The sequence below is a fragment of the Mus musculus genome, chromosome 2, assembly GCF_000001635.26.
Source record: "Mus musculus strain C57BL/6J chromosome 2, GRCm38.p6 C57BL/6J".
Taxonomy (NCBI): Eukaryota; Metazoa; Chordata; class Mammalia; order Rodentia; family Muridae; genus Mus; species Mus musculus.
In genome coordinates this window covers 180721605-180742649 of record NC_000068.7, presented here as the reverse complement: position 1 = coordinate 180742649, position 21045 = coordinate 180721605, and the positions used below count along the sequence as shown (strand labels likewise).

The 21045-nt window shown below is 50.7% G+C and overlaps 1 protein-coding gene and 1 long non-coding RNA gene across 6 annotated transcripts; one reads left to right on the top strand and one right to left on the bottom strand.

Annotated features, from left to right (window-relative positions):
• Window positions 1-369: 369 nt before the first annotated feature.
• Slc17a9 (solute carrier family 17, member 9) lies at window positions 370-18074 on the bottom strand. 5 transcript variants are annotated; one of them, XM_006500589.2, is made up of 13 exons: window positions 17199-18074; window positions 10643-10770; window positions 10078-10217; window positions 8834-8933; window positions 6677-6807; window positions 5867-5963; window positions 5547-5643; window positions 4971-5058; window positions 4207-4241; window positions 2716-2831; window positions 2069-2124; window positions 1908-1937; window positions 370-1367 (listed from the first exon to the last, which is right to left on the bottom strand). In XM_006500589.2, exons 2-13 carry the CDS (start codon window positions 10762-10764, stop codon window positions 1204-1206), a joined length of 1176 nt encoding a protein of 391 aa, XP_006500652.1. In that variant the 5' UTR covers window positions 10765-10770; window positions 17199-18074; the 3' UTR covers window positions 370-1203. The 5 variants fall into 5 exon arrangements, 4 of the variants coding, with proteins under 4 accessions (XP_006500652.1, XP_006500653.1, XP_006500654.1 ...); XM_006500590.4 differs by lacking the exon at window positions 17199-18074 and adding an exon at window positions 11171-11538; NM_183161.3 differs by having other exon boundaries at window positions 372-1367; window positions 10573-10770; window positions 17199-17311.
• On the top strand, window positions 15373-20993 carry Gm30455. The gene is made up of 2 exons (XR_003953988.1): window positions 15373-15932; window positions 16772-20993. It is a non-coding gene; the product is annotated as a predicted gene, 30455 (long non-coding RNA).
• The last annotated feature ends 52 nt before the right edge of the window (window positions 20994-21045 follow it).

Sequence of the window (21045 nt, the reverse complement as noted above, 5' to 3'; positions counted from 1 at the left end):
ACAAAAACAAAAACAAAAACAAAACAAACCAAAACCAAACCCATTGGTTCATCAAATTAAACTTGGGTGGAACCAGTTTTGTTTGCTTGCTTGGGTGTTTGGTTGGTTGGTTTTGTTTGAGATGGGGTCTCTCTACATAGCCCTGGCAGTCCTGAAACTGTGTAAACCAGGCTGATCTCAAACCCATAGAGATTCACCTGCCTCTGCCTCCCAAGTGTTGTTAGGATTAATGATGTGTGCCACTGTGCCTGGCTATGTGGAACCATTTTCTGGTGTGTCATAGATGATCTAAATAGGAGTGAATAGATTTTTGTTTGTCTTCCTTAGGAAAAGCTCACATAACAAAAGGTATTGAATAAAACAACAATCTTACTTTAAATAGTTTAATAGTTTTCACTTAAATAAGGCTCTGGCAAGACTCACCACATCTATAAAGAAAATCTAATAGGCATCTTGGAGAATTCATTATCAGCTCATGAAACCACAAGCTCTACAAGAAATAAGTGCGGGAGGTAGAAAAACAAGGCCAGAAATGGGGGGGGGGGGTTTCACCTTGTTCTGGGGTCTGTGATGTCTGGACTGCCAGGCACCTGCCAACCCAGGACACATCAGTAGTGCTGAGAGATCCACAGGGCGGGAACCAGGGTCTGCAAGGCAGGTGAGGACCCTGGCCCACTGCACACCGGCCCAGCTGGAGTGGCAAGCCTGACTCCTGGAGAGAAGCAGAAACCATGGCTTCTCTATGGTTCTGAACGGTGTTTCTAGTGGGCCTGTCTTATGGAGACATGGTCTAATGTCTATAGACATCTTAGGTTATTGTTGCTGGAGAGATGGGGGTAGGAAGGTGCCCAGAGTAGGTTGGGGGTCAGAGCCACTCCTGAACATCTACCAGCACACAACACATCCTTAACACAAAAGTCTTGTCAGGAAACAACCCTCACTGTGGCCGGTGAGACCTCCCATCAGCAACGTGGCTTCCTTAACAGTGGCAGTCCCACTGAACCTGAGAGAGGGCGGGACTGGCAAGCGGATTTGGAGCCATGACCCTCCTCCTGACACAGGCCTGTGTGTACTCAGGCCTCCCCAGGAAACTGTGGTCTTGCTGTATGCTCATACGTCTGGGGTGGAGATTCCGTTTCACTGACAGGGTTGTTATCCTCAGGCTGCTGACATCAGGTCCTGGGTGACTGGATCGTCAGGGAGTTAGAGGTCCTCATGAGTGGGGACCAGGTCCACCCTCTGCGCCTTCCCGAACACCAGGAAGGTGCCCAGCCCCAGGTTGCTGATGATGGCTACCAGGTGGAACACACAGGTCCAGGAACCAGTGGTCTCGATCAGGTAGCCACTCAGACACACGCCTACCACACCTGGACAAGAGAGGCAGGGACTGACTGATGGTCCGGGGAAGCTGGCCCCCTCACATCAGTGAGCTCAGGGGCAGAGCAGGGCAGACCCAGGGATAAAATATGAACTATGAGCTATGCGCCACAGGAGACTCAGACTCAGGGGGTCTTAGGAGACAGAGTCCTCAGGGGTCACTCCAAATCACATATTGATGGTGTCTCCACTCCATGTCCCACCCAAGGGAAACAAAGAACAAGGTACTCAGTGGAGGGACCAGATGGTACTCTAAACTACAGGACTGTCACATGGAGTCAGTCATGGGAGAACGGCTTGTGAGTCCCCCACCATCAACCAGGTCAAGTGCCACCTCAGCTGGCATATCTGAGATCACCCTGGGCCATCTTGGCCCTTGTGCCCTCCCTTGACTTTGAGACCCCATTCAGCAGCAGGGGGTGAGTGAGATGAGATGACCCCCATCTAGGCTATACGCTAAACTCACTTACTAGTCAACCTAAACCAAAGGACAAGAGAGCCTCTAAGCCAGGCTTGGAGCCAGCCCTTACCTGCTAAGGCCCCTGCAGTGTTGGCTACACCTGTAAACAGGAAAGTGGGAGGAGAGACATCAGGAGGAGACCCATTGTTGCCCCGACAGTGCCCCGCCCCACCCCAGGGATAACCCATTGTCAAAGGCAGGGGATAAAGCAGGGATAAACCAGTGTCTCACCAAACAGGAAGCCAGCACAGGATGGGGCCAGGTCCTGAATGTTGACTGAAATACCACTGTGAGAAACAGGAAGGAAGGCAGGTGAGTGGCCACAGGCCTGGCTATCTCTACTTGGCCTGTAGGGGCTACTGGAGCATAAGAGATGGTTACAAGTCACCAGAAGACACCCAAGCCAGCCCCTGCCCCTATCACCTAGGTGCTGCTGGGCCTGCTGGCACCTTATACTCCCCGTCTTCTTACTGACACAACACTAGAAGCTGCTCCTGAGAATGTGTGCGAGGCCAGAAAGGCACGCAGTAGGGTTTCCCCTTTGTTAACTTGGAAGAGCTTTGAAGTGGGCTCCTAATGCACCCCACAAGATGCTCACTTGAGGTTGCTATTGCTCAAGATGAGAGAAAAGGTGCAGAAAGAAAGGAACGGACCACGGAGGGACATTAAGACCACAGAGAGACATTAAGCCCGGTGCATATGTTCATTCTTCCTCCCGGCACTCCTCCCAGTGTTGGGGGGAGGGGTCTCCTTGTTTTCCTGAATGACCCTTGCTGGGTACCCAGATCTGCTCACTGTGACAGATCATGGGGCGCTTTCCCTGAACGAGAATGTACTAAAAGCTAGCACCCCTGTGGGATGAGCTCATGGCCTCTTACCTGTGGTTGAAGGTCTGGAAGCCAATGGAAGCTGATGCAAAGATCATAGCCTTGAGGAAGCTTGTGGTATGACCCAGACACAGGGCAAAAATGCTTGACAGACCAAGGCCCATGACCTGCAGGACAGGGCTGGTAAGGGGCCAAGGGACCATGCTGGCCCATATGACTCACCCTGACTTGGACCCCCCAGTGTTCTGAGTAAGATCAGATTGGTTCTACCTAAAAGCCCTTCTCGGGCTAGGGCTTCTTTGCCCTGCCTGTTCTGGCACAGAGAAGAGCAGAGAGCATCTTCAGAACTCGGAGAAAGTTCTCAGGTCAGCCAATACTGGCCCCAGAGCATCTTCCAATGGCCACCCACAACAGCCCCTTCCTGGGTCCTATTGCTATAGATTGACCTCTGATCTGAGCTGACTCTGCCAACCCTAGGAGCAGGTACTGGTTCTGGGGCCATGAGACCTGGCTGTAGTTTTCCCAACCCGTATCTTTTATATCAGCCTGGTTCTAGAAATCAGGGGACTAAAGTACACAACCCTCAGGTCTCAGGAGGTCAGAACAAAGAAGGGATGTCCATAGAGGGATGTGGTGGTTTGAATAAGAATAGTCAGGGCTGGAGAGATGGCTTAGTGGTTAAGAGCACTGACTACTCTTTCAAAGGTCCTTTTAAAAAAAAAGTCATTCTTGTGCCAATCTTCATACCTTTAAAAAAAATAAAAACGGCTGGCGAGATGACTCAGTGGCTATGAGCACAGACTGCTCTACTGAAGGTCTTGAGTTCAAATCCCAGCAACCACATAGTGGCTCACAACCAGCCATAATGAGATCTGACACCCTCTTCTGGTGTGTCTTAAGTCAGTTACAGTGTACTTATGTATAATAATAAGTAATTTTTTAAAAGATTTATTTATTACATGTAAGTACACTGTAGCTGTCTTCAGACACACCAGAAGAGGGTATCAGATCTCGTTACAGATGGTTGTGAGCCACCATGTGGTTGCTGGGATTTGAACTCTGAACCTTCGGAAGAGCAATCGGGTGCTCTTACCCACTGAGCCACATCACCAGCCCAATAAATCTTAAAAATAAAAAAATAAAAAGAATAGTCCCCATAAGTTCATGTTTGAATATTTGGTTTCCAGTTGGTGGGGCTGTTTGGGAAGGGTTAGGAGGTGTGGCCTTGTTGGAGGAAGTGTATCAGTGGGAGTAGGCTTTGAAGTTTCAAAAGACCACACCATCCCCATTGTTTCTTTATCTGCTTTGTGGTTGTGTCTCAAGATGTAAGGTTTCAGCTACTACTCCAAGGTCATTCCTGTATGCCCGCCTGCCCACCTGCCTGCTGCCATGTTCCCCTTTATGATGGTCTTGGACTCCATCCCTGTAGAACTGGAAGCTCTAAACAAACTCTTTTTTCTAGAAATAAGTTGCTTTTCTCACAGTACCTTATCACAGCAAAAGGGAAAAAAAAATGAACAAGGGATTCAAATGATTTCCTACCTGCATGAACTTACGCACCGTGATGACTCTGTAACCTGAGCAGAGAGAAAGACCCAGGATGAATCTCCAACAGCTCATTCAGGTCCTCAATAGTGTCCCGCCCACAGAGTCACAGAAGAGTAAACGGGGTGCCCAGGGCAGTGCTCCAGGGCAGTGCTCCAGGGCTCAAGACAGGAGATTCCCTATCATAAACTGTACCCTCTTGTGTACAGTATGTGTGTCAGAGGGTTTTCTGTGGTGCAGTCTGGGTAGAAATATGAAAGGGCAGCCCCATGAGCTATTACAAAAGTGCCTGCTATTGGGTAAGCTTAGTCCAGTTTCTTTTAATTTCTTCAATTTTTCTGATCTTGCATAATGAATGTGTGCTAATTTCTGTTGAGGAAAACACATATGCACATTCTTCTATACCTGAGTCTGTAAGGACATTGCTTCATGGGCTGCAAGTGTGGCCCCTGGAGCTCTGGAAGATTCAAGAGCAAACCTGGGTACCTGTGACATGTGACACCGACAAACACTTTCCTTCCCCCATGGGGTCCAGTATCTTCTTGCTTCCCTCAACTCTACCCACTAAAGGGGAGAACGAGGAAGACACTCTGGGCTCCTCAGCCCCAGGCTGCATCCATCCGTTCCTTGGGCTGACTCTAAAAGATGGTCTGTGTGTCATAGGATGGTGGCCTTTCCCCAAGTGACATAACTGTACTGCCAGAGGGGAGTGAGATTCTTGAGACTGTGGTCCACCCAGGACAATTCACCCCAACACTCACCCTGACTGATAAGGCGGTCGGAGATGAACCCACTGAATAGACTAGCAGGAATTGCCAGCATCCAGGGGACTACATTGAAGACCCAGCCCTGCAGAAAAAGGTGCAGCCTCAAAGGTGGCCAGGGTGACACCTAGCCTCTAGATGACACCCAGGCAAGAGGACCACTCCAATATTATCACCATGTCAGTTGATTTCTGTCCACCCACTGGTTGGGCCTAAAAGCAGAGGGTCCTCGAAGAACAGGCCCTAACCAATCCATTACCAGCCCCCTGGGCAAGAACTGAGCCCACTAATGGCTAACTCTTGAAGCCACATTCTCCACATGTTCCCCTTATTGTGACAGGGTTAGAGCCAAGCCAGTCTGCCTCTCTCAGGCAGCAGGCTGAGGTAGCTACAACTCTCATAGTGTACAGCCTTGAATTAATGTCTGTTCCCAAATGGATGGTCATCTCCAGGCCTGAAGCCCATAGAGGGATGGAGTTGCCAAGTCAAAGATACAACCACCCACAAAGGGGGCCTTTACAACCCAAGGGTAGCCCCTATACCCTGTAAGGGCCCAGGTAACATGACACCCACCTTGGAGTTGGGGAAGGTCTCCTTGAAGAAGGTGGGCAGCCAGGAGAGTAGAATGAAGAAGGAGCAAGCAGAGCACAACTGGGAGCAGATTGCCGCCCTGTGTGGGACACCAGGACCAGGGCTCTAAGAGGCTGCCAGTCTCTCAGACACTGACTCCATGTGGGACCCACTCCTTCCCCCCAGGGCCAAGGCCCTACGCTCTGAAACCTGGGACATTTGCTGGAGGGTCAGGACTGGGTCCTTCCAAAGCAACAGTGGCTGCCACACCTCATGCCCCATCCTCACCCACACTCTGCCTGGCCTCGCTGACTCTAGCTCACCAGACAGAGGCCTTCCGGAATAGTTGTCTCCAGGGCACTTTGGAGGGCTTGGTCACAGGTAGGCCTTGAGCAAGGAATCCCAGGGCCAGGACAAGGTCTAGGGGAACAAACGATTTCAAAGTGATAGATAGCTTCAGGACCAGGTACATCATGTTGTCCCTAACACAGCAGGCATTTAGGAGCTGCTAGGGCAGAGGAGTCAGGGTGCATCTTACTAATCCCTTGGGAGTACCTATCTGGTGGCAATGCCTATGAGAGCCAAGTTCTATGTCTACCCCATGCCTGTGCCTGGAGTCCCTTAGAGGCCCTTTCTTGCTAAAGACTCAGCTTCGTCCTACCACCTGCCTTCTTTTCACCTGCTAGACTGACTTCCCATGTCGGCTTCAGCCCCAACGGAACAGAATGCAGAGCTGGGGCAGGCGGGAGGGTTCTCAGAGCTGGTGATAACTCTTTACCAGGCAGCAATGACTACTCAGAATAATACCTTCAGTATGGAGTCTACCTCTCCTGAGGCCCCAGCCCCTCTCACCTGTGCTGTTTTTAATTCCTCCCCCAGCCCCATCCACCCAGCTCTCCATGTTTTGGGAGGTTACCTGCAGGGAAGTCACCACCATCCCTGCGGGGTTGAGACTAAGCTATATTTGAGTGGAATCATTTCTTTGGTCTGCTGTTGGCACCCTGTCTGGGGTGAGTAGATTTTTGTTTATTTTCTCTTTCCAGAAAAAGCTTATACAATTGATGTTTGAAGCACAGCTGCCAGGGGGGAGGGACGGGGGAGGCAGACAGGACTGGCCACATGGCTGCAGTTACCTTTCTCATTCAGCAGGTACCTGTACACATAGTACGCCCAGAGCAAGGTGAGGCCACCTGAGAAGTAGAAGACACTCTGCCAGCCACACTGGTCCAGGAGCACGGAGCCTACGCCCCCAGTCACCAGGGTCCTGGGAGACACAGAGAAGTGCTGTAGTGACCTTGGTTGCTATCCTAAAAAGAGTCAAGCTCCCAGAGAGAGGCCGCTCGCTCGGATGCTCCTGCCTGGAGGATTTTGCTCTTCAGGGAGACTGGGGGTGGGACAGCTAGGGCAAGGGGAATCTGGGGGCAGCTGAGGAGACTCAGCATGGAAACTACTGCTGGGTTTTTCATTTCTTCCTTCTAGAACTTCAAACTGGCCTACAATTTGCCACGTGGACGCTCTCGTGGTGGTGGTGGTGGTGGTGGTGGTGGGGTGTGTGTGTGTGTGTGTGTGTGTGTGTGTGTGTGTCGGGGGAGGAATGATAAAAGGGTAGCTTAGGAAACACTGAAATAAAAATATCCCTTTTTGCATTTTTGTCCTACATATAATACAGAGAACAGTATTCTAGTAGAGCTTCTGATGTGCAAATGCATAGCTGCAGACACCAGGCCCCACATTACATAGCTGCAGACACCAGGCCCCACAACCTTCCCCTTGATTCCCGGGTACTGTGCCCAGACGTGATGCAAAGCACCTCTGCCTCACCCTTCAACCTCCCACCCACCACTCTGTGCACTCATCCAAGCGAAAGAGAGAACACTGGGCTCTGGTGTGAGGCTTCCTGTGCATTCTGTACCCTAGGCATGGCACCCAGGGCTGGACCTACCCTTGCCTGGGTACTTTCTCTCCCACTCTTCCTGGCCATGCATAGAACCCTATCTGCTATGCCAGACACTGAACCCTTCCATAGGACCTGAGCCCTATTGTTTCTTTGACATCCGCACTTCACAGTGCAAACTGTGTTTTCAGGGTTAGATCAGGCCACCCTAACCAGAAGAGCTAGCCTTGCATTCTGTGGGCGCTCTTTGCGGCTCCCTCTCTCTGTCCCCAGTCTGAACTCAGCAACTGTAGACCTAGGCCTGGATGTATCAGGAAGTCCCTTTAACCTTTCAGGAGCCCACCAGTGAGTGGACCTTCCTCCACACACAGGGATGTCTCACAGAAGGTGGGGCAGCCTCTGGCTTCCCTAGGACAGATAAAGGGAAAAGATGAAGCAGGTGCTCACCCACCCAGTCCACATGCCAGAACCCTATCTTATAGCACCCCGAAAGGCAAAACCATGCTGGATGTTAGCCTTTACTGACAGCTTGAGAAGATTCAGAATCACCATGGAAACACACCTCTGGGTATGTCTATAAAGATTTTTCCAGAAAGGTTAAACCGAGGAGAAAGAGAAGGAACTATCCTGAGTGTTAGCAGCACCAACCGTGGGCTGGGGTCTTGGGCTGAGTAAAAGGAGAAAGTGAGTGTGGTACAAACCTCTAATCCAGTACTTGGCAGAAGGGGGCAGGGGGCTCTGTGAGTTTCTGTCTCTTTTTTTCTTTTTCTTTTTCTTTTTCTTTTTCTTTTTTTTTTTTTTTCTTCTTCTTCTTCTTCTTCTTCTTCTTCTTCTTCTTCTTCTTCTTCTTCTTCTTCTTCTTCTTCTTCTTCTTCTTCTCCTCCTCCTCCTCCTCCTCCTCCTCCTCCTCCTCCTTCTTCTTCTTCTTCTTTCTTCCCCTTCTTCCTCTTCCTCCTCCTTCTCCTCCCCTTTCTTCTTCCTCTTCTTTTTCTTCTTCCTCTTCCCCCTCTTCCTTCTCCTTCCTCCTCCTCCTCCTTCCCTTCTTCTGAGACAGGGTTTTTCTGTATAGCCCTGGCTATCCTGGAATTCACTCACCTGGAACCAGGTTGGCTTCGAAATCACAAAGATCCACCTGCCTCTGCCTCCCGAGTGCTGAGATTCAAGGTGTGCACTATCATCACCTGACAAATCCTTTCTTCTTAATCTGTTTCTTGTCATTGTTTTGTCACAGCAGCAACAGCAGATAAAACACTGTCACAAACGCAGCAGGTTTGAGGAACAGCTTTGGAACCTAGCATTAGTCTACATCTCTACTCGGACCATCACTGCTGGACTAGAAGGATGGTCCTTGAGAGCTCAGGGAAGTTTCCTGAATGCAAAGGGGGTGGAGCCTTACCCGACCTGGGAGCCAGCACCCACAGTGCTGTAGGTAAAGGCTCTCTCGCTCTCCTGTACTTTCTGGGACAGCAGACTGGTCAGGGCTGGAAAGTAGACACCTACAACAATCAGAGATTACTGTCACAGAGTACCCAGTGACAGCAAGGGAGGGCTAAGGCTTGGCTTCCTTTCTGTGACCTCACTGAGCTTTAGGGGATCAGCAGGGCTGGGCTTTTGGCAATTTTGGGGTAATGAACCAAACTAATTTAGAATGAGAGTTATACAGAGCGATGTAAAACATCCCCGGGAGAGCTTCTGCTTCAAGGCAAAATGCCTCTACCCCAAGACATAGCACCCTGCAGCCAGATCGCTGTGCGTGCACACATAAACACACACGCCCCACTTAAGCTCTCTGGAGGCACTTGACAACCCTCCCACTAGCACATTTATGTGTACACACACAGACCACACAGTAGTTTCTCAGGTGTGCTCAGGCACCCTGAGACACTCACATGTGTGAGCCGTACAGTTCTGTATGTTTGCCATGTACATACATGGCACATGTGTACCCTTCGGGGAAAGTTCCTCTACCTACTCTTTCTAGACACATTTTCCTCCCAGGAGTTCCTTTGGTTCCTAGGCAGCTTGAAGGCTTAGAAACATCTGGGTGCACACCTTTAATCCTAGCACTTGGGAGGCAGAGGCAGGCAGATCTCAGGCAGAGTTTGAAGCCAGCTTGGTCTACATAATGAGTTCCAGGCCATCCAGGGCTACACATAGTCTCGTCTCAAAACACAGACTTGAGTATCCTTTCCCTTCTAGAGGGTTCTAAACCTCAGTCTGAAGAGACTCTTGAGAGGTCCCTCAGAGTGTGACAATAGGAACCTACAGCCTCCTTGTTACCACTCTCAGTGGGAAGGCAGGAATCATCAGCCTGACTCCCTTGTGGAACTTTCTATCACCATGTCAATGAATGTGGCTCTTCAGAAGGCAGTTCTTGCTTCAGAGGCTTAAGACCCACTGCCCTATGAAGGAGAGCCAAGGGCTTGGGGGACTTCATCTTTTCCTCTTTGACCACAAATAACACAGATATGGCCAGGCACCCCTCCCCCCAAACCCCCTCCCTGAGTGAGTTGCCATTCAAATATCTTAGATATATAGAACAGATTTTTAAGCGAACCTGTGCGTGTTGCTCTGTCCACTCTTCCTGGCGGCAGAGTCAAATGGCCACACCAGAGGGAGAAAGATGAAGACAGCTCTTACCTTGGAGCAGACCGGTGAGGATTCGAGAGAATGTCAGGAAGGCCAGGTGGCCGCTGCCGAGGTGCGCAAGCAGTGGTGTGGTGACAGTAATGAAGCCCCAGGCGGAGGCTGACAGCAAGATGACCTTCTCTCCTCCGATGCTGGAGGAGACACAGGGAGGGACAGGATGGGGTGGCTGTTTGAGGGGGGTCTGAGGGTCATCACTGTGAACCAATGCACAGAGAGCTGTGGTAGACACTGCAGTGACCTGCCCTATAGAAGGGCCCAGAGCTGAGGTATGGTATACAGGACTGAGTTTGGCCTGTCTGCTGTGGCTCAGCACTGCCACACCCGACTTCCTCTCCCCGAAGGCTAAGCCTCTCCCCAAATATTTGTTGAACTCCTCCCCTATCCACCCCTCCTCTCCTGTGTGCAAGGGCGGGACTGACCACACTGTGTCAGGTGATGGTAATGATCCCCCTCAGGCCTGAGCAGTGGGGAGAGGGGGTTGGTTACCGATCCCCAAGGTGGCCGCCCACCACCTGAGTCAGGCAGTAGCCCCAGAAGAAGCTGCTGAGCACGATACCAGCCTCCTTCTTGTTCCAGCCAAAGTCCTGGCTCATGGCAACAGTACAGACGGGCATGGTGACTCGGGCGCAGTACAGCAGGCAGGTGCCCAGGAGCAGGATTCCTGTCCAGGCCTGGCATTCAGGCCTGTGAGACACAGAGAGAGGGTCAGGACCTGGGGAGGCCCACACACAGCCTTAATCACTTAGATACCTTCCCAAGGGCAGGAAAACGCAATCATGAATACAGTAAGGGAGTTAAGATAACTTCTTCGGTGGGGATTTCGGCAGGTTAATAAAACCTCGAAAGCACTGAATCTGATGACTTCTAGAACATAAACACGGGCTAAGAATGGCACAAGGGCCCTCAGGATGTGGGGCAGGTTAAACACATGGCAGACCATTCACAGGGCTTAGAACCTGGGCCCATGCCTCTGGCTGCCAGGATTACACCAGGATCCCAAACACAAGCACTGAGCATATTCTCATGTTTCCTGTAGACCATGGAGATACAGGAAGGCATCCAGAAGTAGCAGACAGCTCATAACCTGCGGTGCCATGTGCTAAGCAGGTGAACCCAGCTCCGGGGGAGCAGAAGTCTCTCCAAGCAAGCACAGTGAGTACTCAAAGGTCCTCAGGGGTCGGGCTGGGCAAGGTTGCTGGGCAGCTAGACCCCACACAGGCCTGCAACAGCTGACAGTGGAGAGGCAAAGAGCCTCAGAAGGAGCAGACCCTGGCAAGGCTTCCAACTAAGAAAGGAAGAGTGAGGTTCCTGGCCCGGGGCCAGATTCATGCTTCCTGAGAAGAGCTTTGAAGATAACTTCCTGGTATACTCAAGGTTACATGGTAGACTGGTGGGTGGGCTTAGATGGACGGAAGGGTAGCAAGCAATGTACTCTCTCTCTCCACCCACTCCCCATCTTTCTGTGCAGACTAGACTAGAATAATGGAGCCTAGGGTGACCTCAGACTCAAAGCAACCCCCTACCCAAGACTTCTGCATGCTAGGACTATAGATGTAAACTATTCTAGCTGCCTCTCCTTCTCCTCCTTCTCCTCCTCCTCTTCTTGTTTGAGACAGTGCCTCTCTATTCTGTCCTGGTTGTTCTGGAGCTCACTGTGTAGACCAGGATGGCCGCAAACTCACAGGAATTCTCCTGCCTCTACCTCCTGAGTGCTGGAATTAAAGGCACAGGTTGCAAGCTTCTTAAACATCCAAGTTTTGCTGGGCGTGGTGGCACACATCCCAGCACTCGGGAGGCAGAGGCAGGCGGATTTCTGAGTTCGAGGCCAGCCTGGGGCTGGTGAGATGGCTCAGTGGCTAAGAACACTGACTGCTCTTCCAAAGGTCCCAAGTTCAAATCTCAGCAACCACATGGTGGCTCACAACCACCCGTAATGAGATCTGACGCCCTCTTCTGGTGTCTGAAGACAGCTACAGTGTACTTATGTATAACAATAAATAAACATCTAAAAAAAAAAAAAACTTAAAAAAAAAAAAAAAGGCCAGCCTGGTCTACAGAGTGAGTTCCAGGACAACCAGGGCTACACAGAGAAACCCTGTCTCAAAAAAACAACAACAAAAAAACAAAAAAACAGCCAGGTGTGGTGGCGCACGCCTTTAATCCCAGCACTTGGGAGGCTGAGGCAGGTGGATTTCTGAGTTCGAGGCCAGCCTGGTCTACAAAGTGAGTTCCAGGACAGCCAGGGCTATACAGAGAAACCCTGTCTTGAAAAAACCAAAAAAACAACAAACAAACAAACAAACAAACAAACCCCAAACATCCAAGTTTTGAACTGACATTCACCTAGAGAGTTCTGCTGACAGAAGGGGTCGGCAGTGAAACAGGAGATCTGGTGTGCCCTCCAGAAGGACCAGCCTCATCTGTCCTGGCTCTTCCTTTCCAATGAATTTGGGAATCAGCAATTTTAGGAAAGACGGTGATGATGGACATGAAGGTCTGGATACTATTAGTGAGTTTGATCACATATGCTTAGACCTAAGGTCCATATTACTTCCTTCACCTGAGCCTGTAAAGATCCCAGCCCTCTAGGGCAAGAGAGGTTTCTTCTTTTCTCTTTTCTTTTCTTTTCTTTTCTTTTCTTTTCTTTTCTTTTCTTTTCTTTTCTTTTCTTTTCTTTTCTTTTCTTTTCTTTTCTCTCTCTCTCTCTCTCTCTCTCTCTCTCTCTCTCTCTCTCTCTCTCTCTCTTTCTTTCTTTCTTTCTTTCTTTCTTTCTTTCTTTCTTTCTTTCTTTCTTTCTTTCTTTCCAGTGCTGGGAATCAAACCTAAGCTCTCACTCACTCTTGCTAGGGAAGTACTCAGTCAGTCATTGCAGTCATTGAGTCATATCCCTAGTGGTAGGTAGATTTCAGGTTTGCTCTCTTGGCTCTGTGTATGGTCACTTGAAAGTAGATTCTCTTTTGTATTTTCGGGTTTTTTTTTTTTTTTGTGTGTGTTTGTTTTTTGTTTTTGTTTTTTGACAAGGTTTCTCTGTGTAGCCCTGCCTGTCCTGGAACTCACTTAGTAGACCAAGCTGGCCTTGAACTCAGAAATCTGCCTGCCTCTGCCTCCAAGCGCTGGGATTAAAGGTGTGCACCACCACTGCCAGGCTTCTCTTTTGTAAAAGCTCATTGTTTGAGTGCCTAATGTCGTGTGTGGTAGGCAGTCCTGGCCTGATTTTTGCCACAGTAGGATGGTAGAGAATGGCTCTTGGCTCATGAGAGCCTTCTCGCAGACACCCCGTACAGCGAACATCACCATGGACAGATATCACACACAGAGAGACTATGGGGTGGGGGCTTAGGGATTCTGCATAACCATCCTCATGAAGATTTTACAAGAAACCTACCGTTCAGATTTTTAATATAAAATGGGTTTGAACACAGTCATATAGGTGGGGGGCTTCTGGAGAGGCGAGTGTTCAATATAAGTCTCAGCCAGGAGGAGGAGGGGAGGTCTGAGGGAGGATGTCCTCTCTGGGAGGGGACAGGTGATACTGGCCTCCCCCTCTACACAGGCACAGACTGAGCAAGAAAGAGGCAAACTAGTAGATAGCTAGCTGGGGTATAAGGCTTGGGGGACCCAAGGCTGTAGCTGGGCTGGGTCCAGAATCCCACAGAGCTGGACAGAGTCACAGGCAAATAAATGGGAGCAGGGTCAAAGGTGAGGGCCAGGAGGCAGAAAGAACAGCTAATTCAAAGCATGGTGGCACAGAAGAGACTTTGAGTCACGAACCGGGAGCTCAAATTGGCTTCCTGTTTTTAACTTCTCTTCTCCAGACGGCTAACAGGGCTGAGCAATCACAGGTGCACCTAGGGAAGAGTGGCATGCAGGGTGGGTCCCTCTTGGACACAGTGGCTCTCTGCTGCTTTAGTCACATAAAGGAATAAAAGCTCCTTATTGCAGATACCTTTGGAGTGTGTGGCGTTTAGTGGGTGAGTTAGCGCTGCTCCTGTACACCGGCTGTGATTCTTGTACCTCCCAGTCTGGTAAAACAAGGCGGCTGAACTGTCCTCACCTAGGGGTGGAATCTGCAGGTGGGGCAGCTCTTCAGGGCAGTCAGGGTACCTGGGTCTAGCACAGGAATAAAGAGGCACGGACCTTGATGGGCAGTGGTCAGAATGGAGGAGGGTAATGGTGAGACAAGTGAGGTGGGCTCCTGGGGAGGGGGCATTACCCTCCCCTTACCCAAAAGATGTGTGGGGTCCTGAGGGCCAGCAGCAGTCTCCAGATTATGGTGCCAAGCACCTTCCAGTCAGGTCAAGGGAGGTGGGAAAGCTCTGAGGTCTGCTCTGGTAATGGCCAACCTGGTTCCACTGTGTGGCAAGGAACTTCTGAACCCCAGGAGGGACTCTCTTGAGTGGGTCTAAGAAGGGCCGAGCCCTCTGACACCTATCTGGGGACCCCAGGCACTGGGGAGGGCAGCAAGCTGCCCTCTCCCATTCTGCCTTAATTTCTTGTCAGGGTATTGTCCTGAGCCAACCTTGCCATTGGATTACTGGGAACACAGGGTGGCTGTCAAGCTTTCCTCAAGGATATCCTGATTGCCCTGAAGTGCTGCCCCTCCCCCACCTGCAGAGCCCACCCCTCGGTGAGGACAGTACAGCTGCCATGTTTTTGTTTGTTTCGCCTACAAGGGTCACAGCAGGCCCACTAAAAGCCACACAATCCAAAGGTAATAAGGAACCTTTCATTCCTTTATGTGACTAAAGCAGTAGAGAGCCACGAGAGGGACCCACCCTTGGACCCACCCAGCAGGCAACTCTTCCGTAGATGCACCTCTGATTGCTCAGCCCAGTTAACTGGAGAAGAGCAGTTAGAAACAGGAAGCCAGCTAGACCCACACCCTCCAGATGAGAGTTGTCTCTAGCTTCTTGGTAGCCATGGGAAGTCAGGAAAAATCTAGGTAACCAATGCCCTGACTGAAGGAGGAGGAAGGGGCTTGGCCAGGTGCTATCTGAGTGAAAATGAGGCCATGTCAACTCCTAGGTATAGTTGAGGAAACGGGCTTTATTGTAGTTATGTGAGAGTACAGGTAGAGTTATCTGGAAGAGTCCAGACAACATGGCTGGCAGAATAGAATGGGCCTTGAGAGGAGTCTGCAAGGAGAAGGAAAGAGAGAGGAGACAAGAAAGAGAAGGGACCTGGAGAAGGAGAAGAACCAAGAGAACGCATGAGAGGATTTAAAGGAAAGAGAAGCTGGTTGGGGGAGGGGAAGCAAAGCTGGGGGACTGGAGGGTTCTGGAGTAAGAGAGGTGGTGAGAAGAAGAGCCAGGACTCAGTAAGCTATAGGTACTCAGACACAGTGTGGTGACCAGTGTCTTCTTTGATATGCTAACAGGCACCTCCATGTCCTTTTGCTTCATCCCAGCACCCTGGAGGCAAGAAATGGGACTTGTCCCTCAGCTGGGTGGGTGGTACCAGCCAGGCTGATGAATGTGCATCCTCAGTACTTGCTGGTGACACAGGACATGACCATCCTCCTGAAGGGGCCCTGTGGGCCTGCCTGCCTGGTTAGAACCCCAGTCTTTAGTATCAGGAGCTTGGACCAGGACTGCCTGAGTAGCCCCACTTGCCCACCCAGAGCCAGAGCTCAGGCTGGAGGTCTCAGCAATCACACTTCCTCACAGACTTGTGCAGCTCTGGCTTCCTGTTAGATGGCTGCGCAGAGTATCCGGGGCTGAGCAAATAGGTGATCACGTGGCCCTTCGTTCAGAAGGGAAATGTGCTGGCTACTTAACTCAGCCTCCACCAACCACCCCACATTCTGAGATTTGTTGAGGAGAACACTGCCTCCCCAACACGTGGTGGTGAGTGGTGGGCCCCTAAAGTCTGGTGTTCCCTGAACTCAGGGTCCTGTTTCTAGTAACACTTATTGCTGTTACTATTACTCCAGTATGGGTTGAGAATGGCCTTGACCCTGCAAAATTCCCCAGAATTCTCAGCTACCATTTCTGACAAAGGCAACTGGAGGCACTACACAGGAGAAAGTGTAAAGATGGGAGTGAGGGTGGGGTGACAGGTTGGGGAGGGGGGGACAGGCAGAGCCATTAAATTGTAACCTACAGCAAAATTGGCAGAACATTTCATAGTTCTAAGAAAGCCCTGGGTGGTGCCTCCAGGGGCCAGGTGAAGCATAGGCCTTGGGATAAACATGGGGTAGGGAGGGAGGTGTTAAGCCAGAGAGGGAAGGAGAGCTAGTGAGGGCAGGCACATAGTGTGCCTCCTCTAGCAGAGTCTGACACTACTGTAACTGTCACTGGCGGTGGGGGAGGGTGGCGGGGGGGGGGGCGCTATGATCTGGTTCTGTGCCTCCCTGTGACCTGCTGTGCCCTCATCTGGTCTAGGTTCAGTGATGGTACTATCTTAAGGTCCTCTTTACACTTCCTGCCAGTAGATCCAGGGCTCTTGCCCCAGGTGACTGGGAGGTACCAAGGCTTGATCCTGAGTCTAGCACCTCCACGTGAGGACTGCAGGAACCAGAGCAGGGTGTGAGCTCTTTTAGGCCCCCATTTGAACCCTCACAGTGGTCCCATAGCCAGATGCCACCTTTGCCCCTGGTTTCTGTGGGGATGTTTGCCTGGAGAGTGCTGGAAACAGCGGGAACGGAATATGAATGAAGATGGGTAACGGCTGTTTTCCTCCCTAGTTTAGAAGACTCGTGAAGTCAGGACCTGCCTCTATGACTTAAGAGCTGCTGCATAGATCCCTATGCTGTGAGCATCTGTCCAGCCCAGTGCTCCCACCAAGCCTTACAGACACTACCCTGCCTCCCAGACCACAGAATTACTGTCAGGGAAAAGGGCAATGGAGCCATTTGCCTGATTTTGGCATTTGATTGGAGATGGGAGTGGGGTGTCTCTTTACTGGGTCCTCCCTCTACTTGGGGGCTAGGGCTGCTCAGCGAGGGGCATGGGAGTCCCAGGGAGAGTGAAGGTGGCAGGCTGCAGAATGGCTGGTAGACAGCCGCTAGAGTCTGGTGTTCCCTGAACTCAGGTCCTATGAAGTAGCACCTCAGCTCCCTTTCTAAACGTAAAAGTCCTCCTTGCCCCGACTTCAGCCACACCCCAATTCACCTGGACCACCGTGTATCCTCTGCTGCCGCAGAAGGGGTCTTGCGGGTCTCCTCTGGGATTGGCTGCATCAGGCTAGAGCGCTGGGATGGCATGGGCACCGCTGTGTACCGTGCCCTCCCACCTCAGACCTAGGACAACCCACAGGGCAGCACCGCCCAAGTCCACGTGTCAGTCCCAGTGCTTCCGTCTAACTCTCCCAGGACGTGTTGCCCCCGGAATTGAGTCCCCGCCCCACTGATGTCCCGGGAGGCAGGGCCAGGGACCTTCGAGCAACTAGAGGCTTACCACTGGGACTTCCTGCTGGGGAAGAGAAATCCCTGGGGGTTTTGTGGCCCGAGACCCGCCAGAAATAACTTTCTTGTCAGGAAAGTGAGCAGGTGAGCAGTGTGTATGAGTCTCCGTTGGTTCTACCCCCTCCCCCGCTCCGTGGGTGGGTGGAGGGGAGTGACAGAGTGCTCACAGGGTTGTGTTCTAGTCTAGTAAATATGTAAAGATAACTTTAAGGCAGTCAATTTTTTAAAATGGATCTCTTGGAGAACTGGGTTGGTAAGAGAACTGTAACACAGGTGCAAAGGGCAGCGAAGGTGGTCACTGATGTTGAAATCCTGGGCAAAAGTGTTCTGAGCACTGACCACAGACTAGGCTCTAGTTGGATCTCAGCCACACTTCATGGAAGGCTTCTGAGGCTCCTTGAGGTACTGCCTGCCTCATTCCTCCTGTATTCCCAATTATTCTAAACAAATGCCTCCCCCACACAGCTGCAGGCCAACTGGGACACACCCACTAAAGGCTTCACACTGCACTTAGAATCTCAACAGTTTCCACCCTCCAGAGAATGCCCTCTGAGCCTTCAACTGCCCAGCAGACAACAGGTCTTTATTTATGGTCATACACACTTGTACTAAAATATTAGAACCTGAAGCTAGGGTATAGCTCAGTTGTTAAGCGTGTGTTCAACGTGTGCAAGGTTCTGAACTCAATCCCCAGTTCTGGAAAAAAAACAATCTGGACCTAAAAGCCAGGTCAGTCTTCCATCCACATCAGCTATCCTGTAGGACACAAAGATGACGGCAGAGAAAGGCTTGCTTCCCTAGTGACCCAGGGACTGCCCTTAAGTATATGGTACTGACAATCACTATAATGTGCAGCTCTTCAGAAACTAGGAAAGATCCAGAATCACACAGCAGGAAACCTTCAGCGTTTCTGGGAGCAGGTGGACAAACGTAGAGAAGGGATGTGACCTTAAGTAGGCTGGGTGGAGGAACCTGCAAGACACTTGAGGTCAGCAGGAGCATACCACACAAGGTGTTGGGTATACATCTCAGGCCAGAGACTCACAGCAGGTGGAGAGGTGCTACACTGCCAGAGTTGAGAAGGCTGAGGTCAGGGGTTTGGGGGGGGCATTCCTCCCCAGGCTCCCAGTCACTAAAGCAGAAGGGATGGGCACAGCCACAGTTGCCTGAAAGAGGATCACATATGGTTGGGAGGTGACCATCACAAGCTGTTGGCAGTAGCTGGGGTAGACATTCTCTAGGCTTCTAGTTGATACTTGTGAGCTGCCCCACACCCAACTGACAAAACCATCCTTGCACTTCAAGATGGGAAATTTGATATGGAAACATTACAGAGTCAACGTCTGGCAGGGGGGCCACTTTCTTGTGCTGACTGACTCACTTGCTTATAGTCATCTTGACTGCTCAAACTGAATAACTAGATTTTACTCCACTGTTACTGACGAGCAACTGTGAGAAGTGAGACTTGAGGAGCCCAGATTGTAGTGTTGGATGTCTGTAGCAGTTAGGGCCAGACTGGGCTACACAGTAAGACCCTGCCTGAAAAGAAGAGAGATTTCTGTACTGAACATCATTTGCATCCACCTTCTAAGCCAAATGTGTACACTGTAGAGAAAAAGTTCAAGTAGCCATGTCTGAGTCCACAGGAAGCCATAGAGTGGACCTCACGATGACCGAAGATGCTCCTGTATGGCCAGTTTTATTCACAAAACAATCCCTGGGGCTCTGGAACAGTTCATTCTTTTTTTTGGATGCTGGTACCATCAGCTGAACCTTGTAAACACCCCAAATGCTGAGAAACACTGTCACCCTCAGCCAGCAGTATCCCTCACTTGCTATACCAGAGTTCTGGGTGACAGGATAGCCTGTTTTACTTTTGAGAACCATGCTGGAGGGGTTGTCAGGCATCTGACCTACAAGAAGGATAATTCCTGTGTATGCATGCACATGGGTGAGATGTGTTTATAGGAAGGGGGAAGTCAGAGCCATTTAGAGACTGACTTCCAGGCACTGCAGGTCCCACCTCTGAGGTCTGGCAGTCATGCATGGCAGAGTAGATTCAAGAGATGATCAGTCACATGAAGGAAAAGCAACTACACTGTAGTAGCCACCTTCCAAAAATCTCCCAATCCAGAGTCTCCACCAGACTTTCAGAAAGGCCAGGCAAGAGAACGTTTATCAGGACCTGTAAGAAGGTACTTCCTTGAAAAGTCACATGTGAGGAGCTGATTAAGAGCCCTCGTTCTTGCCAGGCGTTCTTGCCAGGCGTGGTGGCGCACACCTTTAATCCCAGCACTAGGGAGGCAGAGGCAGGTGGATTTCTGAGTTCAAGGCCAGCCTGGTCTACAAAGTGAGTTCCAGGATAGCCAGGGCTACACAGAGAACCTCCCCCCCCCCCAAAAAAAAGAGCCCTCGTTCTTACAGAGGCGTTTGATTTCTCGATAATTCAAGTTCCAAGGGATCTGATGCCCCCTCTTGACCTTTGTGGGCGCCAGACACACATAGGAAACATGGATATACATTCAGGCAGAACACGCATACGGGTAAATATAAAAAAATCTTGAAAAACAAAAGTCACAGACAGGAAGCACCCAGTAGTCACATCTCATGGTTACCGTTGGGTACAAGCAGTTCTGCAGTTTTCTTCTGTTAGTGTTATACTGGACAGTAATCTGACATAGATGTAGGGGGCATGAATGAGCTGCAGACAGAGCAGACTACTATAGTCATACCTGCCATGACACCACACATTCCTGCCCCACCAGTCCACCAGATTCATATGTAACCCCATCAATGGGTTTACTGTCCAGGCCTTAATACCACTATAGCCATTCTTGGCTTCTGGAACAGACTATCTCAGGGCACATTACCCAGTGCATAGACGTGTGTTAGAGTCTGCAATGGGAAGTAACATGGGGCAATCACATTTTTTTTTCTTTCATGTAAATATAAAAGTCTCAAGTCGGATGGCATTCCAAAATTGAGGGAACCCATTTATGATAGGCAGATGGTACCTCAAGCCTCTCAGACTCAACATGCAAGAGCTCACACTCGAGCACAGCAGAGGTCTCTACCACTGGACGTTTAGCATTACCCACTGGAAGTGTGAGGGAAGAGTGAGTGATGGTGAAGAATGCCATGTCATGGCACTGCCACAAGGCTCAGGGATGACAAGGCCCTACCTACGTGCAATCACGACCCACCACACAGTGCGCGACACTCCCAGAGTGTGCTGCTTGGCTTCCTGGGAGGCTTCGTCTCACTGTATTTCCTTCAGACCTGAGAAAATGGCAATGGAGACGTCCAGTGTGGGAGCTGCCGCATACTGCGCAGGGTCCCCACAGTCATCACATCCTGGGGCCCAGGACGGCTGCAGCTGCCAGCTGGTGTGGACTGGCTCTATGCTGTGGCACTGCTGGCGTGGAAACAGAGCAAAGTCAACAACACGCAGTTACACCTTCCCACTCTTCCAGCTCTAATACACTGAGAAGCTGGTCAGTAATTCTCTTTTGTGGTACCTCTTTAGGGAAGGAGCGGGAAAAGAGCTTTCAGAC

Bases quoted from the DNA above. Each gene is read 5' to 3' on its own strand.
- Slc17a9 (NM_183161.3), bottom strand. From the start codon at position 17,290: ATGCCATCCCAGCGCTCTAGCCTGATGCAGCCAATCCCAGAGGAGACC. The intron at 10,218-10,572 runs GTAACCAACCCC...TGTCTCCTCCAG, and splicing joins GGCGGCCACCTTGGGGATCG to CATCGGAGGAGAGAAGGTCA. The intron at 8,934-10,077 runs GTAAGAGCTGTC...TGATTGTTGTAG, and splicing joins CCTCACCGGTCTGCTCCAAG to GTGTCTACTTTCCAGCCCTG.